This window comes from Mastacembelus armatus, chromosome 9, assembly GCF_900324485.2.
Source record: "Mastacembelus armatus chromosome 9, fMasArm1.2, whole genome shotgun sequence".
NCBI classification, from domain to species: domain Eukaryota; kingdom Metazoa; phylum Chordata; class Actinopteri; order Synbranchiformes; family Mastacembelidae; genus Mastacembelus; species Mastacembelus armatus.
In genome coordinates, this window is record NC_046641.1 from 9,222,825 (window position 1) to 9,242,972 (window position 20,148).

The window sequence follows — 20,148 nt, forward strand, 5'->3', positions numbered from 1 at the left end:
GGACAATGGAAGACTGGTCACTGAACCTATTGGATGATAATTACCTCTTGTATTTGTATTACCAGATAAAATAAATAAAACCAGCGCCAAAACATCACAGTACAGTGTACAACAAAGTTGTCTTTTAAATAGTTCAAATAAATTAGAAAATTTGACAAACTAAAATTCCCTGGACTCATGTCTATTGTTACCAGATAATTTCAACGAACTACCTACATTTCTTACTTCCGTAAAGGAAAGAAAAACAATACATTCTGTAATAAACAACACTTTTTAACAGTGACCTTTGGAATCAAACATGGACAATGGAAGAGTGGTCACTGAACCTATTGGATGATAATTACCTCTTGTATTTGTATTAACACAAAATAAATAGAAAATACAGTGTACTACAACAACAACAACAACAACAACAGTCTTCTTTTAAATACTTTGCTTATTCGAAAAACAAAAATTCCCTGGACTCACGTCATACTTTTACCCGACAATTTCAACAAACTACCTGAAATGCTAAATTCAGCATAGTAAAAACATTTAAACTGTGTATTAAACCTTAAAAATAAGGTCATTCAAATGAAAAGTTATCAAAACCCAACTTATTGTGACCCAATACGGCATTACATCAATGTCAAAACTAGATGGCACAAAAACACAGGATGAAAAATATAGACCTGCATGTTTTGATAGTTTAGGAGTGCAAATATCCCATTTGCGAGCGCAAATGTGAAGCGTGCAGGCACAAATGTGAAATTCCCATGCACAGAAAGAAGAGCTGCATGCATGTTCATATCATATCACATTCAAACTGTGTTTTTTTCCTTTTCAAATGTTTTTTCCCTCTTCATGTGATAGTTGTCTTTGCATACCAAGTGGATTTCCCTCAGCAACATTTTTGTGACATAAAGGCCTAGAAGATTAGTAACTTTCTACTTTTAAATTCAGAAACAAACAAAACTTATTGTTTTTGGGCCTAAAATCCCCGGAATTAGCTTATTAAACAATATAGCTGCTTTAGATGGGATACCTTTGGCTTCCAGTACTACTAAACCTTGGAGTCATTTTTACAGATCAAACAAGTCTCTATTCCTGCCTTCATTCACTTGTGCAATATTTCCAAACTGAGGAACATCCTGTCTCAGAATGATGCAAAAAAAAAAAAAAAAAAGAACTTGTCCATGTATTTGTTACTTCAAGGCTAGATTGCTGTAACTCATTACTATCCGAACTGGGATGTGAGGATCTCCTCACATACAAAGCCCTTCGTGATCATGCTCCTTAGTACCATATCGTATTAAAGAGTATCATGAATATAATCACGAGAACGCTCAAATGGAAATCTTATATGGGGGGAATTACTGGAGCCAGTGGACTTTCTTGTGAAGCCTCTGCTATGAGCCCTACCCTTCCCAAAGTGAGGGTTGTAACACTGGTTTTCAAGGTTAACAGTGTAACATCATCTGCTAACATGGAGGCCAGCTGTTTTTTCAGACAGGAAAAAGTCTCTAAACTAAACTCACAACTTAAATTTTTACTCTACAAACACAAAATCTTTTGGAGTTTATTATACTGTAGATCGCATTCCTTTTTCCATCCACCTACTCTCACAATGTCATTATCTGGACAAACTGGTTTATTCTGCAAGTTGTTAGAAATTTAGCATTTTTAGAAATGTCCTAAATGTTTCATACAAAGTTATGCAAAAATGAGTCAACCCATCATCACATGATTTATTAATTCATTTAAATTTTCACCAGTATTTTATTCTCATTTTCCAGTAGCTTGTTCAAATTAACACAACAGATTTCCCTGTGGGAAGCCAGTGAGGGATCACTTCAACATCCATCTATCTTCTCATCAGCAAGACAAGAAAATAGGACTGAAAGCAACAACTTCTTCACTTCCCTACTGCACCAAATATTGGACACAGTACAGATGGGTCATCCTTCTTGTGCACTATGTATTTACACGCCTTTTGGTCAAACACTGACACACAGTCTTCAGGGAAGTTAGTGGGTGTGGCATATCTGCAATTAAAGTAAATAGTACAATATGTAAATACACAGATAAGCAATTTTTCCTACGTTTTAAACACTGTAACATTTTTAAAACGTGTACTTACGCAGAACAACATTGAGTGCAAGTACAGTCCATACACCGACTGTTTCGCCATGTAGATCCTACTTCATGCCAGGTGTTATCCACACTGTCCTGACAATGGGTCATGCCTATGGGTGGAAGAAATAGTGGTGTCTAAAAACATTTTGACACAACTGTAATGCCACATTGTATGAATTTTTGATATTGTTCTACCGAAGATAAAATGTGTATGCACCATAAACATACTGTGTCCTATGAGTATGCAGGTGTTTTTCTTTTATTTTACCTGGTTTTATACCCATAACAGCGCATTGAGCATTTGACAGTGGCAGCAGAGCACACAGCAGCAGAGCCAGAGTCAAATATTTCTTCATATAAAACACAGAAAAGAAAAACCATATAGAAATACATAATATAAAACATCAGAATAAAACTGACAGCAAACAACTGTAGCCAGAATTTCATAAATGAACAGTATTAAAACTTACCATTTTGGCAATCACACTTGTTAGCTTTGAAAGTACAGGTAAGATGATAGAGTAGACTGATTATTCTGAAGGGCTCTTGCTTTTTAACAGTGTGTGTGCAGTGACCTTTGGAATCAAACACGGACAATGGAAGACTGGTCACTGAACCTATTGGATGATAATTACCTCTTGTATTTGTATTAACAGACAAAAAAAATAAAACCAGAGCCAAAACATCACAGTACAGTGTACAACAAAGTTGTCTTTTAAATAGTTCAAATAAATTAGAAAATTTGACAAACTACCAGATAATTTCAACGAACTACCTACATTTCTTACTTCCGTAAAGGAAAGAAAAACAATATGTATATTAATTCAAATTTACCAATAAGTAAAATAAGTAAACAAAATAAAGAAATAATATAATAATCAATAAAATAAAATAAAACCGGAACACACTAATTGTTATTTGTTAATAGGTTTGAGTAAACAGTCCAGACTGCAGCCGTAGTCCAGGCCTGGTTTTGCGTCAGGCGCTAACGCGCCACAAACTGGGTTGCCAGTTTGGTTTAAACGCAGCCCGTGGTAGTCCTTGTTTCTAGTGGCCGAAAAAGGGGGATATGCAGTCTTCTATGGCAACAGATCACGTAACAAAAGGAAGTGAGACCAATGCGCACTAAATATTTGTCTTGTATGTATTTTATATAAATTAGTAGAAAGGCCGTCTTGCTGTGGCTTGTCCTTTTTTCCAGACAGGAGCCCAGACCGTCCCGACGCTGATGGAGTAAGAAAAATAAAAGGTGAGATGGGAGAGAGCGCCATTCTGTTAGCTTTAGCTGTGCTAATCTTAGCATGCTAGGCCAGCCCACAGCCTCCAGTCCGTTTACACAACTTGAACATTAATGCTAAATGTTCAGCGCTTAGTCACTACAATAAGTCGACCTGTTCACGTGGTTTGTTTCTGTTTGAGAAGATGTGTCGACGGGAAACAGCTCACTGTTATTATTAGCTATGTATGCTAACAATAGTAGCAGTAGCTACATGTCGGTAATGGGTGGTGCTCCCTGTGGACAAAGCACCTGCGTGTTTGAACGCCAGAGCTGCATCTCATCTTTATATTATTCACTGTTTTTAACCTCTTATTTTCTGTTTAACTCAGTTCGTTTTGTATTCCCAATAAGTTGAGAAAAGTTCTGCTTTAATAACGTTACAGTTACAAAACTCAAAGATACGCTGTTTACTTTGAAACCAAACGTATGTTTACACTACGGAGCTGGAGCCAGTAGTTTTTTGTTTGCTTTTTAATTACTGAAGTTAATTATTAAAGTTGTTATTGGTTAAATTGCCAGGTGTCATTTATTCAAGTTATTGTCCATAAAACAATTGATACTAATTAGTTTTCTCATAATATACTGCAGTGATTTAGTTTGGTATTTACATAAATTAGGGAACATAAGAAACAAGAAAAATGATAGTCCAAAATCAAGACCATGCTGAGATACCCCACATTCTCTTAGACCTGACAGAAGACCTTCAGAGCCAACAAGGACATGATATTTTCTGTGTAGTAAATGTCATGATGAGTAAGCTGAATTTCATATGTAAATTAAACTATTAAGTTCATTGGTGAAATGGAAAGAAAGGGACTAACATTATTTTCACATCTCTTCCTCCCAGTTTGGCCTGAACCCACACAAGTTGTCGAGCCCTTCCCGGGGCCCTCTGGGGCCCAGGAAGAGGATGTATCGTGGTGGGGATAAGGACTTCCAGATATCGGCACGAAAGATGGGCACATCTTTGCTTTTCCAGCTGTCAGCTCATGAAAGAGAGCTAGACTTGGTGTTTCTGGACCACAGCTACGCTAAGCCATGGAATGCCCACCCAGATGCCAGCAGTGCCAGGCCCACAAGGACACTGTTTGTTACCCCTCGACGCCAGCCTGAAGCTTTGTCGTGAGTTGATTGTAATTTTAAATGAGCTATATGTGAGATTACAAATTGGGATTGTCATCAACAGAATATGCTGTTCATTTTTAGCTCTAGTAAAATTATACTAGTGACTACTGGTTTGATCATGAAACTGTTGTTTTGCCCTGCAGTAGCTTGATATTTTCTTTGTCTACAGAGACTCAGATTCTTTAATTGATGTGGAAACTGTCACACCAACACCTGTTCCACTGTATGACAACCAGAAAGCTCTTAGTGTGATGAAGGAGTGTGAGCGACATGTCCTGTTTGCTCGTACTGTTGCTGAGAGCCCTCCACCTCCTGATGACTGGGAAGAACATATAAACAAGTAATCTTAGATCTGAACCAATCTGTTCAAATAAAATTTACTGTTATCCCAGGTACTTGTATTCATCAAGGATGGAAGTTATGCTTGAAACTATCACTGTCATTATGTTGTTTCAGGACTGGATGGTCAGTGGCTCAGAACAAACTGTTCAACAAAGTCCTCAAAGCTCTACAAGCTGAAAGGTTAGCTCGTCTGGCCAATGAAAATGTAAGTTGCTATGATTTTAAGAGCTTTGACTTTTAAGACATTTTTGTAACTTCATCAGCACCATTTATGACTGCTGGATTTTCAATATTTATTGCTCTCTGAAGTCATTAATCATATATTGGTCAAGTCAAGGTTTGACACAATGCTCCCCAGTTTGTAACATGGGTACTGTCAAATGAAATATGTTGTACATTGAGGACTGTTGGGACTCTAGTGGCCTTGTCACTACATGTTTGGAATTTCTTTATGGATGTATTGATTTTCATATCCAATACAGCCAGAAAATCAATGCAGCCATATGTCAGAGACTGTTACAAACTGTTTACTTTAGGGAGGACACATATCATTTCACCAGAGAAAAATGTTGTGAATCACTACAACATTTTAACACCAAAGGCGCTGTGCTTGGCTTTGGCATTGTGATCAAACCTTACAGAAAATGTGACTCGGTGCGTCTAAGTGAACCCAAAAAGAAGCTGCCCGCAATGACCTTTTAGCTAATCTGGGGTAATTTGTGGGCTGACTGACAGAGCAGTTACTGCAGAAACAGCACCAGCTTCTTAACGTTCATTGTCTTTGAGGATGATCCTGTTGCCTTTCTGCACATTTGATTTATCTACTTGGATGTTTGCTCCAGTTCAGATAAAGTCAACCATCTCGAGGTTGGGTCAGATACTAAACATCTGCATAATCAGATGCAGCAGTTATTGCTGAATCAGGAGGTATCATGTTTTATACTGCTCCTGGCAAGCTATTTTGGGTTTCACATTTTCAAAGTTGAGGCAAAGCATCACCCTGCAAAGACTAGAGCCATTTGTAAAATCGTATTGTTGGCACAGCGGTATTCATTTATGGGTTTGTCAATTTAAAAAGAACAGCATGCCTCAATATTTAATTTTTTTTTTCTCCATTCAACCTTTTTGAAATTTTACAGGGTCTCTTGTGTTTTATTCATTTAGGCTTCCAATGAGCCAATCTTACGGAGGATAGCAGTGGACAAGTGTGCCAGGAAGGTGCGGCATGCATTAGCCAGTGTGAACTGGGACACTAAACTGACGCAGTGGTTACACACCACCATGATTGAATCCTTAAGCCTTGCAATGCTTGCTGCTTACCTTGATGTGCTCCAGACTCTCAAAAGCAAGGTATCATGAGGATTAAGAATGGATATATATTTCCTTCTCAGCTGTGCAATGGGCTGCAGTATCTGAGCGACATGTAGGATAGCTGATTCATTATTACTTCCTTCTCTGTCTCCGAAGCTGCCATCACTGATTGACAGAATGTTACTGTCCTCGACAAAGACAGGAGCTCCAAGTGCAGAGGCTCTGGCACTGCTACTGAAGCGGCCTTGGGATCCAGCAGTTGGAGTTCTGTCCCAAAACAAACCTGTAAATCTAAACCATTCACTCACCATTTCTAATGGAAAACACTTTCTTGTACTACTATTTATACTTTGTCCTTAATGATCAATAACAGTTAACGACCAGATCCATATTCATTTTCTTTCAGAGCAAGCTTCCTGGATCCCCACTCATTCTAATTGCACCATCAAGCCCAACCAATCCTGCCCTGTCTACCTCACGGCGCATGAGATTCTGGCAGTCACAGTTTTCCTGTTTGGGAAAGGTCTCACTCACTTCAATCTATGTGTGTTTGTAGCAGTTTGGATTTTTGTGTACCTCGGTGCTTATGACAGTTGTTTCTATGTCAGGTTATCCCCGTCCACACTCATGTGAACAGTGGAGCCAATATTGGTATCACCCAGTGTCTAGAGCATATGTTGGGTACTGTCAGGGCCAAGGTCATGGAGGTAGGATGTTTTGTTCTTATTTGTATTTGCATGCTTGTTGAAATTACACAAATTTGTCTAGGCCCATCAATAATCATATCTGTGAAGTCAAAAGAAATGACATGCAGAATACACATTCTGTAATGTACAACGCTTTTTTTATACTTGGATGTGTTAGCAGTTGTAGTGATTATGTTTTACAAATGTAACCACCAGGTTCACAGTCATTTCCCCCACAAACCCATTATCCTGGTCGGCTGGAATGCTGGGTCCCTCATCGCTTGTCATGTAAGACTTATAACAACACGTCATAGTGATCAAATGTGAGGCTGAAGGGTGTTTACCCTGTATTTTTCCTTAATTTGTTACTGGTTAATTACAGGTATCCCTTATGGAGTATCTGACTGCTGTCGTGTGTCTGGGATTCCCCCTGCTAACAGTCAATGGGCCAAGAGGGGTAAGACCTTGAAAAGTATATTCCATTGAAATGGATTTCTCCTTCACACTTTTCAGTGTTTCTTTTAAGAAAACTGAACTTCGGCATCTGTCAGTAGTTGTGATAATTGCTGCTGTTGTACTGGTTTACAGGATGTGGATGACCCACTGTTGGATATGAAAACCCCAGTGTTGTTTGTTGTCGGCCAGAATGCTCTTCAGTGTACTATAGAAGGCATGGAGGAGTTCAGAGAGAAACTAAGAGCAGACAACAGTATGGTAATAGTGGGAGGCGCAGATGACAACCTCAGGTCAGTGATAGCATCTGATGGGATGGGTGGCTTAAAGGTGCACTGTAATTTAATTTTTTTTTTTTTTTTTTTTTTTTTTTTTAAAGTCCTTTGTTCCGTCTTTGTTCCATTCTCACGTAATGACACTAGATCGTACTTTGAGTAATTGTAGTGCTTGGCCTGCCTGTTTGGTCCCACAGAACCGTGGTGGATCGGTGGATTCAGGTTCGTCCTTGTAACTGTAAAACCACTTGCTAGTATAACTGTGGAGATGGCTTATGTTAGCAGGAAACAACCTTTATCTTACTTTATCTCCCTCTACGATGAGCATTACTGAGGAGAAACCGTGTTCCTTGGTGAAGAAGAGATGTGACATGAAAAGAAGTAAAACGAGTTTATCTTGGCGTGGCTTTCATGAGTAACTTAATATGTCCGTAGCAAACAATTTAGAATAAAGGCCCCTGCCAAACATTTGAGGTGGTCTACCGATGCAGTGTGGGTGTCCAAACACTAGACAAAGCCATTGAGCCGACAGTGATGGAGGAACATCAGAGGGAGGGGTTGAGGGCTAAGCGTGTGTTGAAATGCTGCCACTGGCCCATATTCAAGCAAATTTGTTACACAGTGGGCCTTTTAAAGAGCACTAAATTAAAACATCTTTTTTTTTTTTTTTTTTGTAGTTGACTGTATGAAAGTTCATATGGTTCTGTAGCAACACTAAGTCATTTCCCTCCACAGAATTAATTCAGCAAAGATGAAATCAGAGGGTCTGACACAAACCATGGTGGACCGGTGCGTTCAGGTTGGTCCTTGTAACTGTAGATATTCAGTTTACCTGCAATTTTTCTAATCCTCAACAGTAATTATTTATACCAAAAAAAAAAAAAAAAAAAAAAAGCAAACAGCGATATTGTTGACAACAAAGCTTATTTCTTCTTCCTTTACTGACCTACAGGATGAAATAGCAGACTTCTTATCAGGTGTCCTCACAAGGGCAGAAGGCCACAGCCATGGCTCAGGGGAAATGAGGGACCTGGACACAGAGAAGAAGAAAAGGCCTCGGCGTGAGCTTCCCTTTGACATGGAGAGAGGACGACCTTCCTCCCCTGCGCTTAGAGTTCCCATCTCACCATCAGGTTCAGAGGTCAGTAAACAGCAGCTACAAGTACCAACAGTTTTCCAGTGGTTCAAATTAATATTTTTCATTTCTAGCTTTTAAATGAACCACCAGAGCTGCATCCAATTTATATTATTATGGGGATGCAACTAACAACTATTTTTAGAGTCTATTGATTATTGAAATGATTAATCGACTAATTGGATGATAAACTGAATGGCTTTTACCTGGCTGTCATGTTTTAAAATTAGCTTTAGGTTGTTAAAGCATGTGAAGAAGAACTAAGAACAACAACATTAAAAATGATTACTTCATTTAAAAATGTTATTTATTTTACTTGTACAACCTGAACAAACTTTTTATGAACAAGCTTTGCTGCTCATTAGATAAAACTTAAATTAGATATCCTGTTTTTGAAAAAGGACAGGCAGGGTGCTTATATTAAATTTTAAAAAAATATCAAGCATTCTTTGTTCATTTGTCTACAGCATCTTTTGCAATATGCAACAACATGAAGTATATTAGTTTATTTAAATTTAAGAAACTCAGCATCTCCACATGGTCTCCTGTGAGGCTTGCTTTCCTCTGCGTGCAGATATTGCCTGCTGCAGAAAAGACTTGCTCTCCGATAGGGTGGATGTAGCAGGAATACACAGAAGAGATCTTGCCAGTTTTGATATTGACTCTTCTTTGAACTACATGTTTATTTTTAAGGAAAGGTAAAATATGCCGTTAAGATCTTCACTCAAACAATAGTTTTGTTATTGCTTCAGCAATCCTACATGGAAAGCCAACTAACTAGGTTAGTCCCTATTTTACGGGGTCAGGTCACGAGTCTGACTCCGACTCCGCATCACCAACGTGCTTCCTCTTCAAATGTTGCAGCATTACAGATGTGTTGCCATGCCAAGCAAGGTCTGTATTACAGATGTTGCAGGAGGTCTTGTTCTTTACCTTGTCAAAGGTGAAATGCTCCCATACTTCGGAGGTTTTCAGGCATGTGTGTGTTGTATCGGCCACCACCATTTTTGTTGCTTAGCTCATGTTGCATTCAATTTCTCGTGAAAATCCGATAAATCTGAATGAAAAAATGCAATGAACAGCCGTCGACCTCGGGGATCCAAGTGCATTTGAATCCAGCATCAGATCCTGACCATGAAAAATACGTGAGATGATGTAATCAAATAACTGATCATTAAATTTGTTGGCACCTAATTTTTTCATTGATTTTTGTCGATTATTCGTTGCAGCCCTATTTTATAATACTGCCTGGCTAAAAAAAAGTTGCCATTAGAATTTAATTATTTAAATAAAATAAGCAAAAACATCAGAAACTTTTATTGGATAACTATTGTAGTTATGTTTTGGTTGGCAACAACTAACTGATACAAAGAGTAGCTTCTCATTTCTTAAACAATCATCAAAAATATCCCATAGATAAGATGTTGCAGTTGTTTCAGTCAAATTATTTGTGTGCATCAGGCAAACCAGATGACTAAGGGGATTGTCAAAATTGTTGGAGTTGGTATAAGAGTTGCCCATTGCATTATTCAAGACTGCAAGCATAGTGGTGAAGAATCAACTTGGTGGATGAAATGTGATCAGAAGAAAATCTTAAATGACCTTGGTCAAATTTAAGACCAAAAGCTGACATGAGGCTAATTGGAATAAAATGCTTGCACTTGTTAGGGAGCATAAGGATTGGCCTTCTGTACAGTGGAAAAGATCATGTGTTTCAGATTTGCCCTGCTTCAGCGTTGTGGCCACGTCTGTGTAAGAAGGGAAGCACATTAAGCAATGCAGCCAACATACTTAGTGCTCACTGTGCAAGCCTCTGTAGGCTGTGTTATGATCCAGTGTTGCTTCAGTTGTTCAGGTCAAGACTCAGCAACATTATGTTGAAATATGAAGTCAGCTGACGACATTTCATGACAGGTATTTTCCAGTGCCTAAATTGGCGAAACACAGAGCTTTCACCCCATTGAAGGTCTTAAGAATATGCTGGCAAAGACTTTACCAAGTGATTTGAATTTCCAGTCATCAATGCAAAATCTAAAGAAATAATGCAACTTTGGAAAGAAAGAAATGTTGTGCATAAGGTGGTCAAAACAATGCCATGCTGAGTGCATGCCATAATCAAAGCCAGTTAGTCCAGTTAAATATTAGTGTGCACATTATACAAGCAGTGTGTAAGAAAACTTTATATAACATTTCTAGGTGAAATTAAATAATAATTTGCTATTTATGCATACACTCTTACACATTTGCATCACATAGAATGCCTTCTCTTTTTGGCCAGTTTTGGATTACCTCTTCAATTAAGGAAAAATTATGAAAAATTAAGTAACGTTTTTCAAGTAGGGCAAGTTTATGACAGACTTCCACTCATCAGAGTTAAAGAATTTTCTATTAATGTCCAGCATGTTTGCTTTGCTTTGCTTTTACCTTGCTGTAAATCCACCGCGAAATCATTCAAAACATCTCAATAGAACTTTTTGTGTCACTCCAATGACTCAACTGATTATTATATTCATTCTCTTTATTTTTTTATACATAATTTATAGCAAACTATACAGACCTTATTGGGGCTCACTGGCACCATGTTCAAATACATTTATGGAAATAAAAAAATTTTCCATAAAAATAATGGAAATAAGTTTACACTTTCAACACATTCAGTGACTGACTAATGGATCATTACTCATCAGGTGTTTTTCCTCTTCACCATGTTTTAAGGATCTTTCCAGTGTGTGTAGCAGTCCCACTTCAAGTCCCAAACCCAAGACCTCTGGTCTGTCTCCAGCACAAAAGTCTAGTCTGATCACAGCTACACAGCTACTGAAGACACACATGCAACGCTCTGGCACAGTACTCACCCACAAACAAGCTCAAGGTTAGTTCACCACCACACTCAGCTGTGGAACACAGTGAGCAGTCAAGTTCACCACACTTGTCAATAGTCCTTCATACACGTATGTTCACAGCTCTCACATTTGCCCCACTTGTTTATGTAACATATAAATAAGCCATTAACCTCAAGGTCTGCTGGGTTTGGCACAGTCTGTAAGCTGAGCAGATGAGGTGGTATGAGAGATGTGAAAGTGATTGTAAATACATTTTTAAAGAAATAATCACATCACATCACCTGATGGGGGCAAGTTGGAACATGACTGAAATACTCTCCTTTCATCTTCTTGTCCCTTCCTACAACTTCCCTTTCTGGCTTTTTTTCCCAATTCATTCCAGCTCAGTTTGCTGCTTTTATGAAACAAAACATGCTTGTGAGGAAAAATCTTCCTCCTGGCACCCCTCCCTGTATTTTTGGTAAGTGTCTATCCCTCTTCCTTTCTCTTTCCTGTCTCTTTTCACTCCTTTCCTTGTTTCCATTACTCTAAATCCGGGGTGCCTAACCCTGGTCCTCGAGGGCCACTGTCCTGCGTGTTTTCCAACACTCCCTGGCCTACCCACTGCTGATGACCTATTTCAGGTGTGTTAAGCCAATCAGAAGCTGTAGGATACCATCTCAGATATGGGTGATGTGGGCTAAAACAACATAAATTGGTATCTTCCAGCTTCTTATTGGCTGAACACACCTGGTATAGGTTATCAGCAGTGGGTATAGCAGGGAGTATTGGAAAACACGCAGGACAGTGGCCCTCGAGGACCAGGGTTGGGCACCCCTGTTCTAAATTGATATGAACACGGCATATTGAAAAAATGTTTTTGCTCAGTAGCACATTTTCTCATTACATAGGATAAAAAGATAGTGTATATATAGTCAGTGTTAGAGTTACATAAAGGTAAAGCTTCTCAGATTCATGTCATCCCAGCGGTCTGCTGAATATTGGAGTATTAGTGTGTGTGTGTTTGTGTGTGTGGTGCAGTGCCAGTGACCACTGATCAGATGGAAGGTCTTGATAGGGATGAACTGAGGTCCCATGGCAAAAGAAGACAGACACCTAGTCCTACGCCGAGCAAAGCCTCAAAGAGAGCCAAAATCAAGGTCACCATTGTTTCCCAAAGCGAATCAGCAGGGGGCGCTATTAGCCCTGTTGCTCAGGAAGGTACAAAGTCTATGTATCCTTACTTCAATATTTATATATCAGTTTCTCTAAACAGTTTGAAGTATAATTTGCTATTCATCTTATTTTTGTGGATGTATTGTGAGAACTTGGTCTTTTTTTTTTGTTTGTTTGTTTTGTTTTAGTAAGATCACAGTGAAGCGATACTGTTCAACGTCTGCTCTATTGATAAAATCAGTAGTGGAGAGACGGGGTGGAAAAATCTGAAGTTTCTTTATACAGATTTCTAGATGGGAATGATAAGCGAAACATTTTTTGTGTGGCATGCAAAATGACAAAAGTGAAAGTAGGACTTTTCATGTCCGTTTTTACTTAAAAAAAAATATATATATATATATATATATGGTACCTATAATTTGTGACCATCCACTGCTTGGTAATTGTTGGTGGGCAGGTAGTCATTTCAGGTGTTGTTTTGTCTGAACACTGAAGAAAATAAATATTTCATCTCTACGTGCAGTAGGTGTCTCTGGGAAGCCCTTAACAGTGACCGTGGGACAGACTGTGGCTGGAGCCAAGGAGCTGTCTGGACTTCTTACAGGCCAGCGGTAAGCTCCATAGCTTTGCTACACATTAGCACATTGCTTGTAGCACTTAGATCCCTAACCATGCCTACACCCTCTCCCACCCTATTGGCAAAGAGTGTCTGGTGAAGGGGGATTGATTAGTGGTAGAGTTTGGAAGCTGAGTGATGGCCAAACAGCACTTGCTGAGGTAGCTCCTGAGTAGACTGGTGGTTATGTGTGTCACTGCAGGTCTGGTAGTCTCTCAGAGGTGTCTGGTGCCCTGTCCCCAGGCTCCAGCTCATTCAACAGCGTGCAACCTTGCATGGTGTCAGGGTCGTCCACAGCAGTCCAGGCACAAGCTCCGGCTACTGCCCAAGGTATCTTTGTCCTGTCCTGCCCTGTACGCCTGTTTGCACTCTCAGCTCTGCAGCTAATCGCAGCCGAATAGCCTACAAATACAGCTTTAACCGCTTTGTTGAGGCAGAGTAAAGTTTTGACCATGGAGAACAGAGTGTGAGGACAGCATAATTAAACATCATCATTGATCACCTCTTGCGCCATCGCTGTGTGTCATTGTCCCAAACCTTGCCCTTTGGACATGCGTTTCATGTGGGGTTCTTGTGTGTCCATCTAGTTTAGGCCTGAGGGGGAACAGTTTGTAAAACTTCATCTCCATTGATTCACTGTTTTTGTTTGTGTGCAGCAGCTTCCGCCAGCAGTCTGCTACAAGGCCTAAGTTTCAGTCTTCAGGAGATCGTCACCAAAGCTCCTAGCTTGCCGTCTACAGCTGCCAACACAGGCGGCACCCAGGTAGCTTGTGGTTTCACAGTTACACTACATAAACCTTTGTCTTCTGTGTTAGTATTACATGATAACATGACTGATGGTGTTTGTATGTGACCAGAGTGTACACCTCTCTGTTTCTTGTCTTTGTCAGTCTGTTCCAAACCGGCTGGTAGAGCTATTCCTTTGTGTAGTTTCTTTTCGTTTTTATTTTTTTAAGAAAACGTTCAGTTTATTTCTTGACACAATAGAGAAGTACTTATATCACACAAAGGTATTTCTCCTTCCTTTTTAATTAGTAGTAATAAAGATAATCTTACTTAAAGCATTAAAGCCAGTGCAAGTAATGGAGGATTAAATCTATAGACACTTAACTGCAAAATTACATTCCACTGTTAGTATCAGAACCTAGCAGTCTGAGTTAGACTAATGATGTGAGAATGAGGTTCCTACCCTTTTGTTAATGTCCCACTACTGTATCTTAGCACAGTCAGAGGAGACAAAAAGTAGAAATTGTGTAAAAAGAACTTGGGAAGCACTGGTGGTTTTATTCCAAATAACTTCCATTGAAAGCATGCTAGGAAGGGACTTTTTAATGGCCACAGGAATGATTACAATACCACTGTTTTAAAGAGGTATTTACTCAACTTGACTTTCTTGGCTAAAATAAGGTTAACTTGACAAAAAGATTAAGATTATCCTCAGTGTGGTGTTGTGCCCATATATGATGAAACCTTAAACAATTTGTCTTCTTCTTCTTCCCACCCTTAGGTGGTTTGTGGCAAGCCCCAGGGGCAGGTCCTGAGCTCTGTCGGTACCAGCAGCAATACTCTGCTCCGGGCTGTGCCTATGGTCACCACAGCAGGAGTGACTAAAACCACCGCCATCCACCAGTTGCTGACCAATGGCGGACTGGCCAAAATTGCCAGCAGCTTGCCTGCATTGGCACACATCACCAATCAGACCGCTGGTATGTCTCGAACTGCCAAAACACGACGGCCACGTTGAATGCCCTCGGTTCATGCATCCTTTGTTTTGGAAACACTAGATCGGGACGTCTCTAGGCCAGGGAGTATTGCTGCAGTAGAGGGCAGCTCTGTTGAGTTGTGTGTGTATAGATAGGTTGGCTGGGAGAACCTGACTGTTGTGAGGTTTACAGAGTCAGATGTGCAGCTATACACTATCTGAGGGCAGATCAACAACAAACATGTTTTGTGTTTGTGTTCGGAAGCAGCCAGGTGACATGTAAGGTGTAAAAAAAAAATAAATAAATAAATTAAAGTGAGCTGCCAGCTTTTGTTTGATGCATAATGTGTATGTAGAAGTGGTTGCAAATGTATGAAACCTTTTATACAAAAGAAATGTGAATCAAGTTAAAACCAGTATGGTTGACCAAATTTAATAAGATACCTAAAAGTTCAGTCCAGAATGCTTGTTTTTTTTGTCAGACTTGTTTGTTAGAGCAGTCATTCATATTTGTTTTTTTTTGTTTGTTTGCCTCTTCATTTAGTGACATTTTGTAAATGCTTCCATTAAATCACCTCCTTACAGTATCCATATATATATATATATATATATGAGTGGTGACTGTTGAGAAGCAATAACATTACCACATGACATTACCCAATATTTGTTCCTGTTGCAATAAAGACTGCAATCAAACTCATGTTTTCATTGCTTCTGGTTTTTCTTTTCTTCCAGTTTGAGTCGGCTTTATCTTTTACTGCTGACCCCTAACTCAATCTATAAATTTGCCTTTTCTGCTCATCATATTCATGATCAAACAGCCTGCTATTGTTTTAATTTGCTAACCTAACAACAAAGTAAAAAGATCACTGTGCTGGCTTCTTCCATCAAAACATGACAACTTTCATAGCAAAGCAAAATGCTCACATCCATTTAATTATGCAGCATGTGTAGCTGCTAGTGCTGAGCAGTTTTGTTTGTGTTCCCAGTAGTGCAGAAAGCCCCCACTTCTATAACAGTGACACTTCGCGGAGCACAACAGAGTAGAGTGGGATCTCTCAGCCAAGGTGGTGACGTGATGTCAGCTCGTACCCATGAGGCCAAGGTGTGTCTGTTTTTTAAGCACTTAGACGGCACATTTTATTTGGAACGTGTATTTGCCTGGTCACTCTTCTGTAGTGAGATGGCACATGTTGCCTTCTATAACCCACGTTGTTATCCAGATATCCCACTGAAGCTAATCTTTCTCGGTAGGTTTTGAATAGTCACACTACAACAACCAATATCTCTACTTGAGTTTTCATTGTACCTTGTAGCTTAATATGCATTTTAAGTTGCATGCAAGCCATTAATGTCTAGCATCAAATGACCTACTACAACATTAAAGTGTAGATAACAACTTTAACCTTGATGAAAGAGGTTGTTTTATAGAAATTCTTTTACTGATGCCCCTTAATTTAGCATCAGTTAACTTATGTTTATACATAAGTTTAATATGAGTGGAAATTCTTCATGTTTTAATGTTACAATCATAAGAAATTGCACAAAGACCTGCAGTGGCTGTTGAGTAGCAATAACTTCCTCAGCAGTTAACTAAATTAGTCTAAATTTCAGTCTGTACATAAGGAAGCTGCAATTATATGACAAAATATCACATTATTACTGAAGATGGTGTATGTACTTTGAAGCTTTAAGTCAGCTCAAGAGCCAGAGAAGCAAAGTAAACAACTTTGTGGTTAAAACTTCAACATGAACAGGTTTGTTATTACACCATGGTAGCACTATGGTTCCTGGAGGAATACTGGTTTGCATCACTATGTGCTGTATTCACTGTACATGATTGAAATGATGAAGAAGAAAATCCCTTGAGTTTTAAAATTAATTTCACTGTTCTCTTTTACAGCAGTGAAAGTGGGATTCCATGTTTTGATTCGCCTGATTTAAGCTGGAAGCTGTGCTGGAGCGTCTGGGATCCCCAGCCTGCTGATGAGATGTACGTTCTCTGTATCGATGAAAACACCCCCCGACAACGTGCAGAAAATGTGCCTCGGAGCCTCCAGCCTGTCGACGTGGATGGAAAAGGCTAGGCAGGCACTGTTGGCTGTGCTCAGCCTATATGTACAGATCGCAACACGGACTCTGCTGTTGTGGTGGTGGCAGTGATGGATCTAGAAATTTTTACATGGGGTAGCAAATGGGTGGCAAAACGGGGTTGGGTGGCATGAGAAGGCAGTATCTGTGGGTCCTTAAACGCAGTGAAAATGTAGGCTAAAAGATGGGGTGTGGGGGCAGCTCGGGGCCAAATTCTAAAATAAGGGGGGAAGCTGCCCCCCTTTCTCCCCTGTAGATCTGCCCCTGGGTGGTAGTTTTCATGCAACGGCCTGGTATCTTCTTACACCTTATCTTTAATCAGCAAAGTCTGACAGCTAACCTGATCACATGTTATCCTCTATGTGAGGAAATTATATAAACACACCAGGATAATTGGCACCCTTCCTTGACTGTGTTAATTCTACTGCAAAGCCTAGAAAAGACAGGTGGGCAACCCCGTTTTGTCACAATTCTCAGCTTTGATAGCTCTTATCAGTCAGCTTGTGGTTGGAGCATTTTGACGTCACAACTGGATATTTCTGAATATCCCAGGTATTTTTGAGATAACTAAATTAGCATGTTGGTCATGTTTATTCATCACAGTAATTATATTTATATCGTAATTACTTTTTGTGTTGCAGTTTACTTTCGCCATGACAAACAACTTCACTATATGATAGAACTACATATGTTAAAGTACGAACTAAACCATTTTCATACTAATTAAATGCCAGCATTGGTCATAATAATGTGATTGCATGGGACATTGTCAAAGATGACAATTTGACTGTACGCCTGTGCAATAGTCACTTTAAATAATACGCACTTTGCATTCAAAAAGCTGCAGCACAAAGTCATCTCTGTTACTGTTTACATTTTGCAATATTTCCAATCTGCGCTGTGTCATCAATTGACTGTATATGGATTTTTGTTTTTTCTTTGTTTGAAACTTCCACAGTAAAAAAAAAAAACGGATTTACAAAAATTCACTGTGTTCCCTCTTTGGTAATCTAAATATTTAGCTTTGAATGTTCAACACTTGTAGCATTGAGCAAGCTGAGAAACTCCTCTTCCTCAAAATGAGCATATGCTCATACATGGTAGCTGTAACTGCTGTGTTTACAACAACAGCATAAATACAGCCCAGTCATCTCAGCAGACATCCTGTCTTAAATTCCTCACATAGGCAACAACAAGATAAGATAAAGAGACAAGTGTGTCTCTTCCTACTTATGTAAACCAGCTTTTGTATGTATTAGGCAGGACCAGGATGACTGATGCCTATCAGACAGAGAACAACAGACCTACTGGCATAGCCTCCCATCATCAGCACCACTGGATGTTCGGTCTCCACCTGAGGTCTGGTCTCACCATGTAATCTCCACCACTGTTCAATTTTTTATTATTATCTTCAAAACTGGTTTGATGTGTGTGTGTGTGTGTGTGTGGAATCGAGTGGGAGTGTCACCTTAGAGAAGCAATCTTCACTGATATTAGGTGAAAAAAACCCCTGAAGAATAGAAGAGTCGCTGTATCTTGTACTGTATCACTTCCAAGTCCTGCTCTAAACTTTCACTGTGATATGTAGTGAATGCACACTGTACAGCCGGTAACATGCTTTACATTAGAAGTGTACACGAAACGTTTTCTGCGTGTACATTAAACATACTGAGGAACAGGCAGATAAAAATAATAGTAACAGTTCATGCCAGAATCACTTTTATTTATATGTTGGACACATAAGGAATCTGACTGTGGTGCAGCGGCTCCCAGTGTATTTGTAAGTCAACATAGCAGAAAAATGATTTATTGTATCTGTGTACATTTTTTTATTCTAAAGATACAAACACATAAAGCCTACTTGGAGCAATAAAAACCGAATGAATCCGAAATATAATAAATAAAATAAATAAATGTTATAATAAATGTGGGCTATAAGTTCAGGTCAGCAGACTGTAGGCCAGTGTGGTCACATGTGGAGGCTGAAGCCCAGGCCATCGTGACAGACCCCTCACAGCTCCGACAGGAGGCGCTCGAATCGCTTCGGGTTGCTCGTGACTTCCTCAGTGAGGGCATCTTATTCCCGAGAGGTCACGCGCGGTTTGTTTGTGCGTGCGACGGTGGGCGTCCGGTGTCGCGTGAACACGTGAGAATTGTGCGTGCGTAAAAACTGCGCTGTCTCCAGGGTTGGTGTTTCTGGGACTTTACTGGAAGTGTAAAGAGATAAGGAGTCATCGTGTACGTGCAGCTAAGTCTGAACTTTTATTTGGTGCACGCTCTTATAAACAACGCGCAAGTTATGCGCCGCGCTGTCAACAGAGGAAATAAATAATCTACTTTGGCCTTTGTGGAAACACCACGGCGTGTACTCTCCACAAAGACATGGTATCTGCTGTGTCTAAGTGAAGCTCTTGAAGGAGTCCTGATGGACCCACCAGGGAGCAATAAAAATGCACATGGGCATCTCCGAGTGAAGGGGCATTTTCGCCGCCCCTGTGGAGCTGCCATATCATCAAAGTTTCTCAGCCAGTCCTCTGCACTAGCCCCGAGCTCCGGCTGGAGGAGAGAAATCACTGCCCCCTGAGCCAAGAAGACACCGGAGAGAGGCTGGATTTAAAACCCGCCCTCTGGAGGATCTCGTTTCCCCCAAAAACCTCCCATTTTCTCTCTCCCAGTCACTCTTCTCTTTCTCTCTCTCTTTCCCTCTGTCCCTCTTTCGTCCCTCTCTCTTCCTTTACCTTTATCCCTCGCCTTTCGCGGCTTCCCGCACCACAATCATGGATCTCACGGCGAGACGGTTGTTTCTTCTATCCTGTCTCGGCGTGATATTGGCGATCGATTTGGAAGAGATTGATCCAGGCTACTACGTGGAGCCCGCAGCCACATCAGAGGCGATCGACTATAAGGATCCCTGCAAAGCTGGTGAGATTTTTTTCCTCCTGCTTTTTTTTTTTTTTTTTTTTTTTTTTTTTTTTTAAATACAGTAACGCTGTGTGATTTGCTTTATTTATGTGGAAGTA

General features: G+C 39.9%; 3 protein-coding genes across 21 annotated transcripts in view; 2 read left to right on the forward strand and 1 right to left on the reverse strand.

Annotated features, from left to right (window-relative positions):
- Window positions 1-1,707: 1,707 nt before the first annotated feature.
- LOC113139163 (beta-microseminoprotein-like) lies at window positions 1,708-2,668 on the reverse strand. Its single transcript, XM_026322181.1, has 4 exons — window positions 2,586-2,668; window positions 2,384-2,465; window positions 2,120-2,225; window positions 1,708-2,024 (listed from the first exon to the last, which is right to left on the reverse strand). The coding sequence occupies exons 1-4, from the start codon at window positions 2,586-2,588 to the stop codon at window positions 1,895-1,897; spliced, it is 321 nt and encodes a 106-aa protein (XP_026177966.1). The 5' UTR covers window positions 2,589-2,668; the 3' UTR covers window positions 1,708-1,894.
- A 509-nt stretch (window positions 2,669-3,177) lies between these two features.
- On the forward strand, window positions 3,178-18,032 carry kansl3 (KAT8 regulatory NSL complex subunit 3). 18 transcript variants are annotated; one of them, XM_026321454.2, is made up of 22 exons: window positions 3,178-3,364; window positions 4,242-4,516; window positions 4,689-4,859; window positions 4,976-5,066; window positions 6,026-6,211; window positions 6,329-6,457; window positions 6,579-6,695; window positions 6,781-6,879; window positions 7,075-7,146; window positions 7,241-7,315; window positions 7,447-7,604; window positions 8,322-8,385; window positions 8,539-8,727; window positions 11,437-11,593; window positions 11,947-12,024; window positions 12,585-12,764; window positions 13,246-13,330; window positions 13,538-13,665; window positions 13,992-14,098; window positions 14,843-15,041; window positions 16,027-16,142; window positions 16,941-18,032. In XM_026321454.2, exons 2-22 carry the CDS (start codon window positions 4,305-4,307, stop codon window positions 16,944-16,946), a joined length of 2,619 nt encoding a protein of 872 aa, XP_026177239.1. In that variant the 5' UTR covers window positions 3,178-3,364; window positions 4,242-4,304; the 3' UTR covers window positions 16,947-18,032. The 18 variants fall into 18 exon arrangements, with proteins under 18 accessions (XP_026177239.1, XP_026177252.1, XP_026177235.1 ...); XM_026321467.2 differs by having other exon boundaries at window positions 16,030-16,142; XM_026321450.2 differs by having other exon boundaries at window positions 13,243-13,330; window positions 16,941-18,031.
- Window positions 18,033-19,273: 1,241 nt separating this feature from the next.
- The window catches only part of bmp1a (bone morphogenetic protein 1a), a 29,732-nt gene continuing 28,857 nt past the window's right edge, over window positions 19,274-20,148 (forward strand). The window contains exon 1 of one of the 2 annotated variants that reach the window (XM_026321545.2): window positions 19,274-20,050. In XM_026321545.2, the coding sequence (XP_026177330.1) occupies window positions 19,906-20,050 (145 nt within the window). In that variant the 5' untranslated portion in view covers window positions 19,274-19,905. The remainder of the gene's footprint in view (window positions 20,051-20,148) is intronic. The other variant, XM_026321544.2, reaches the window with a different exon arrangement.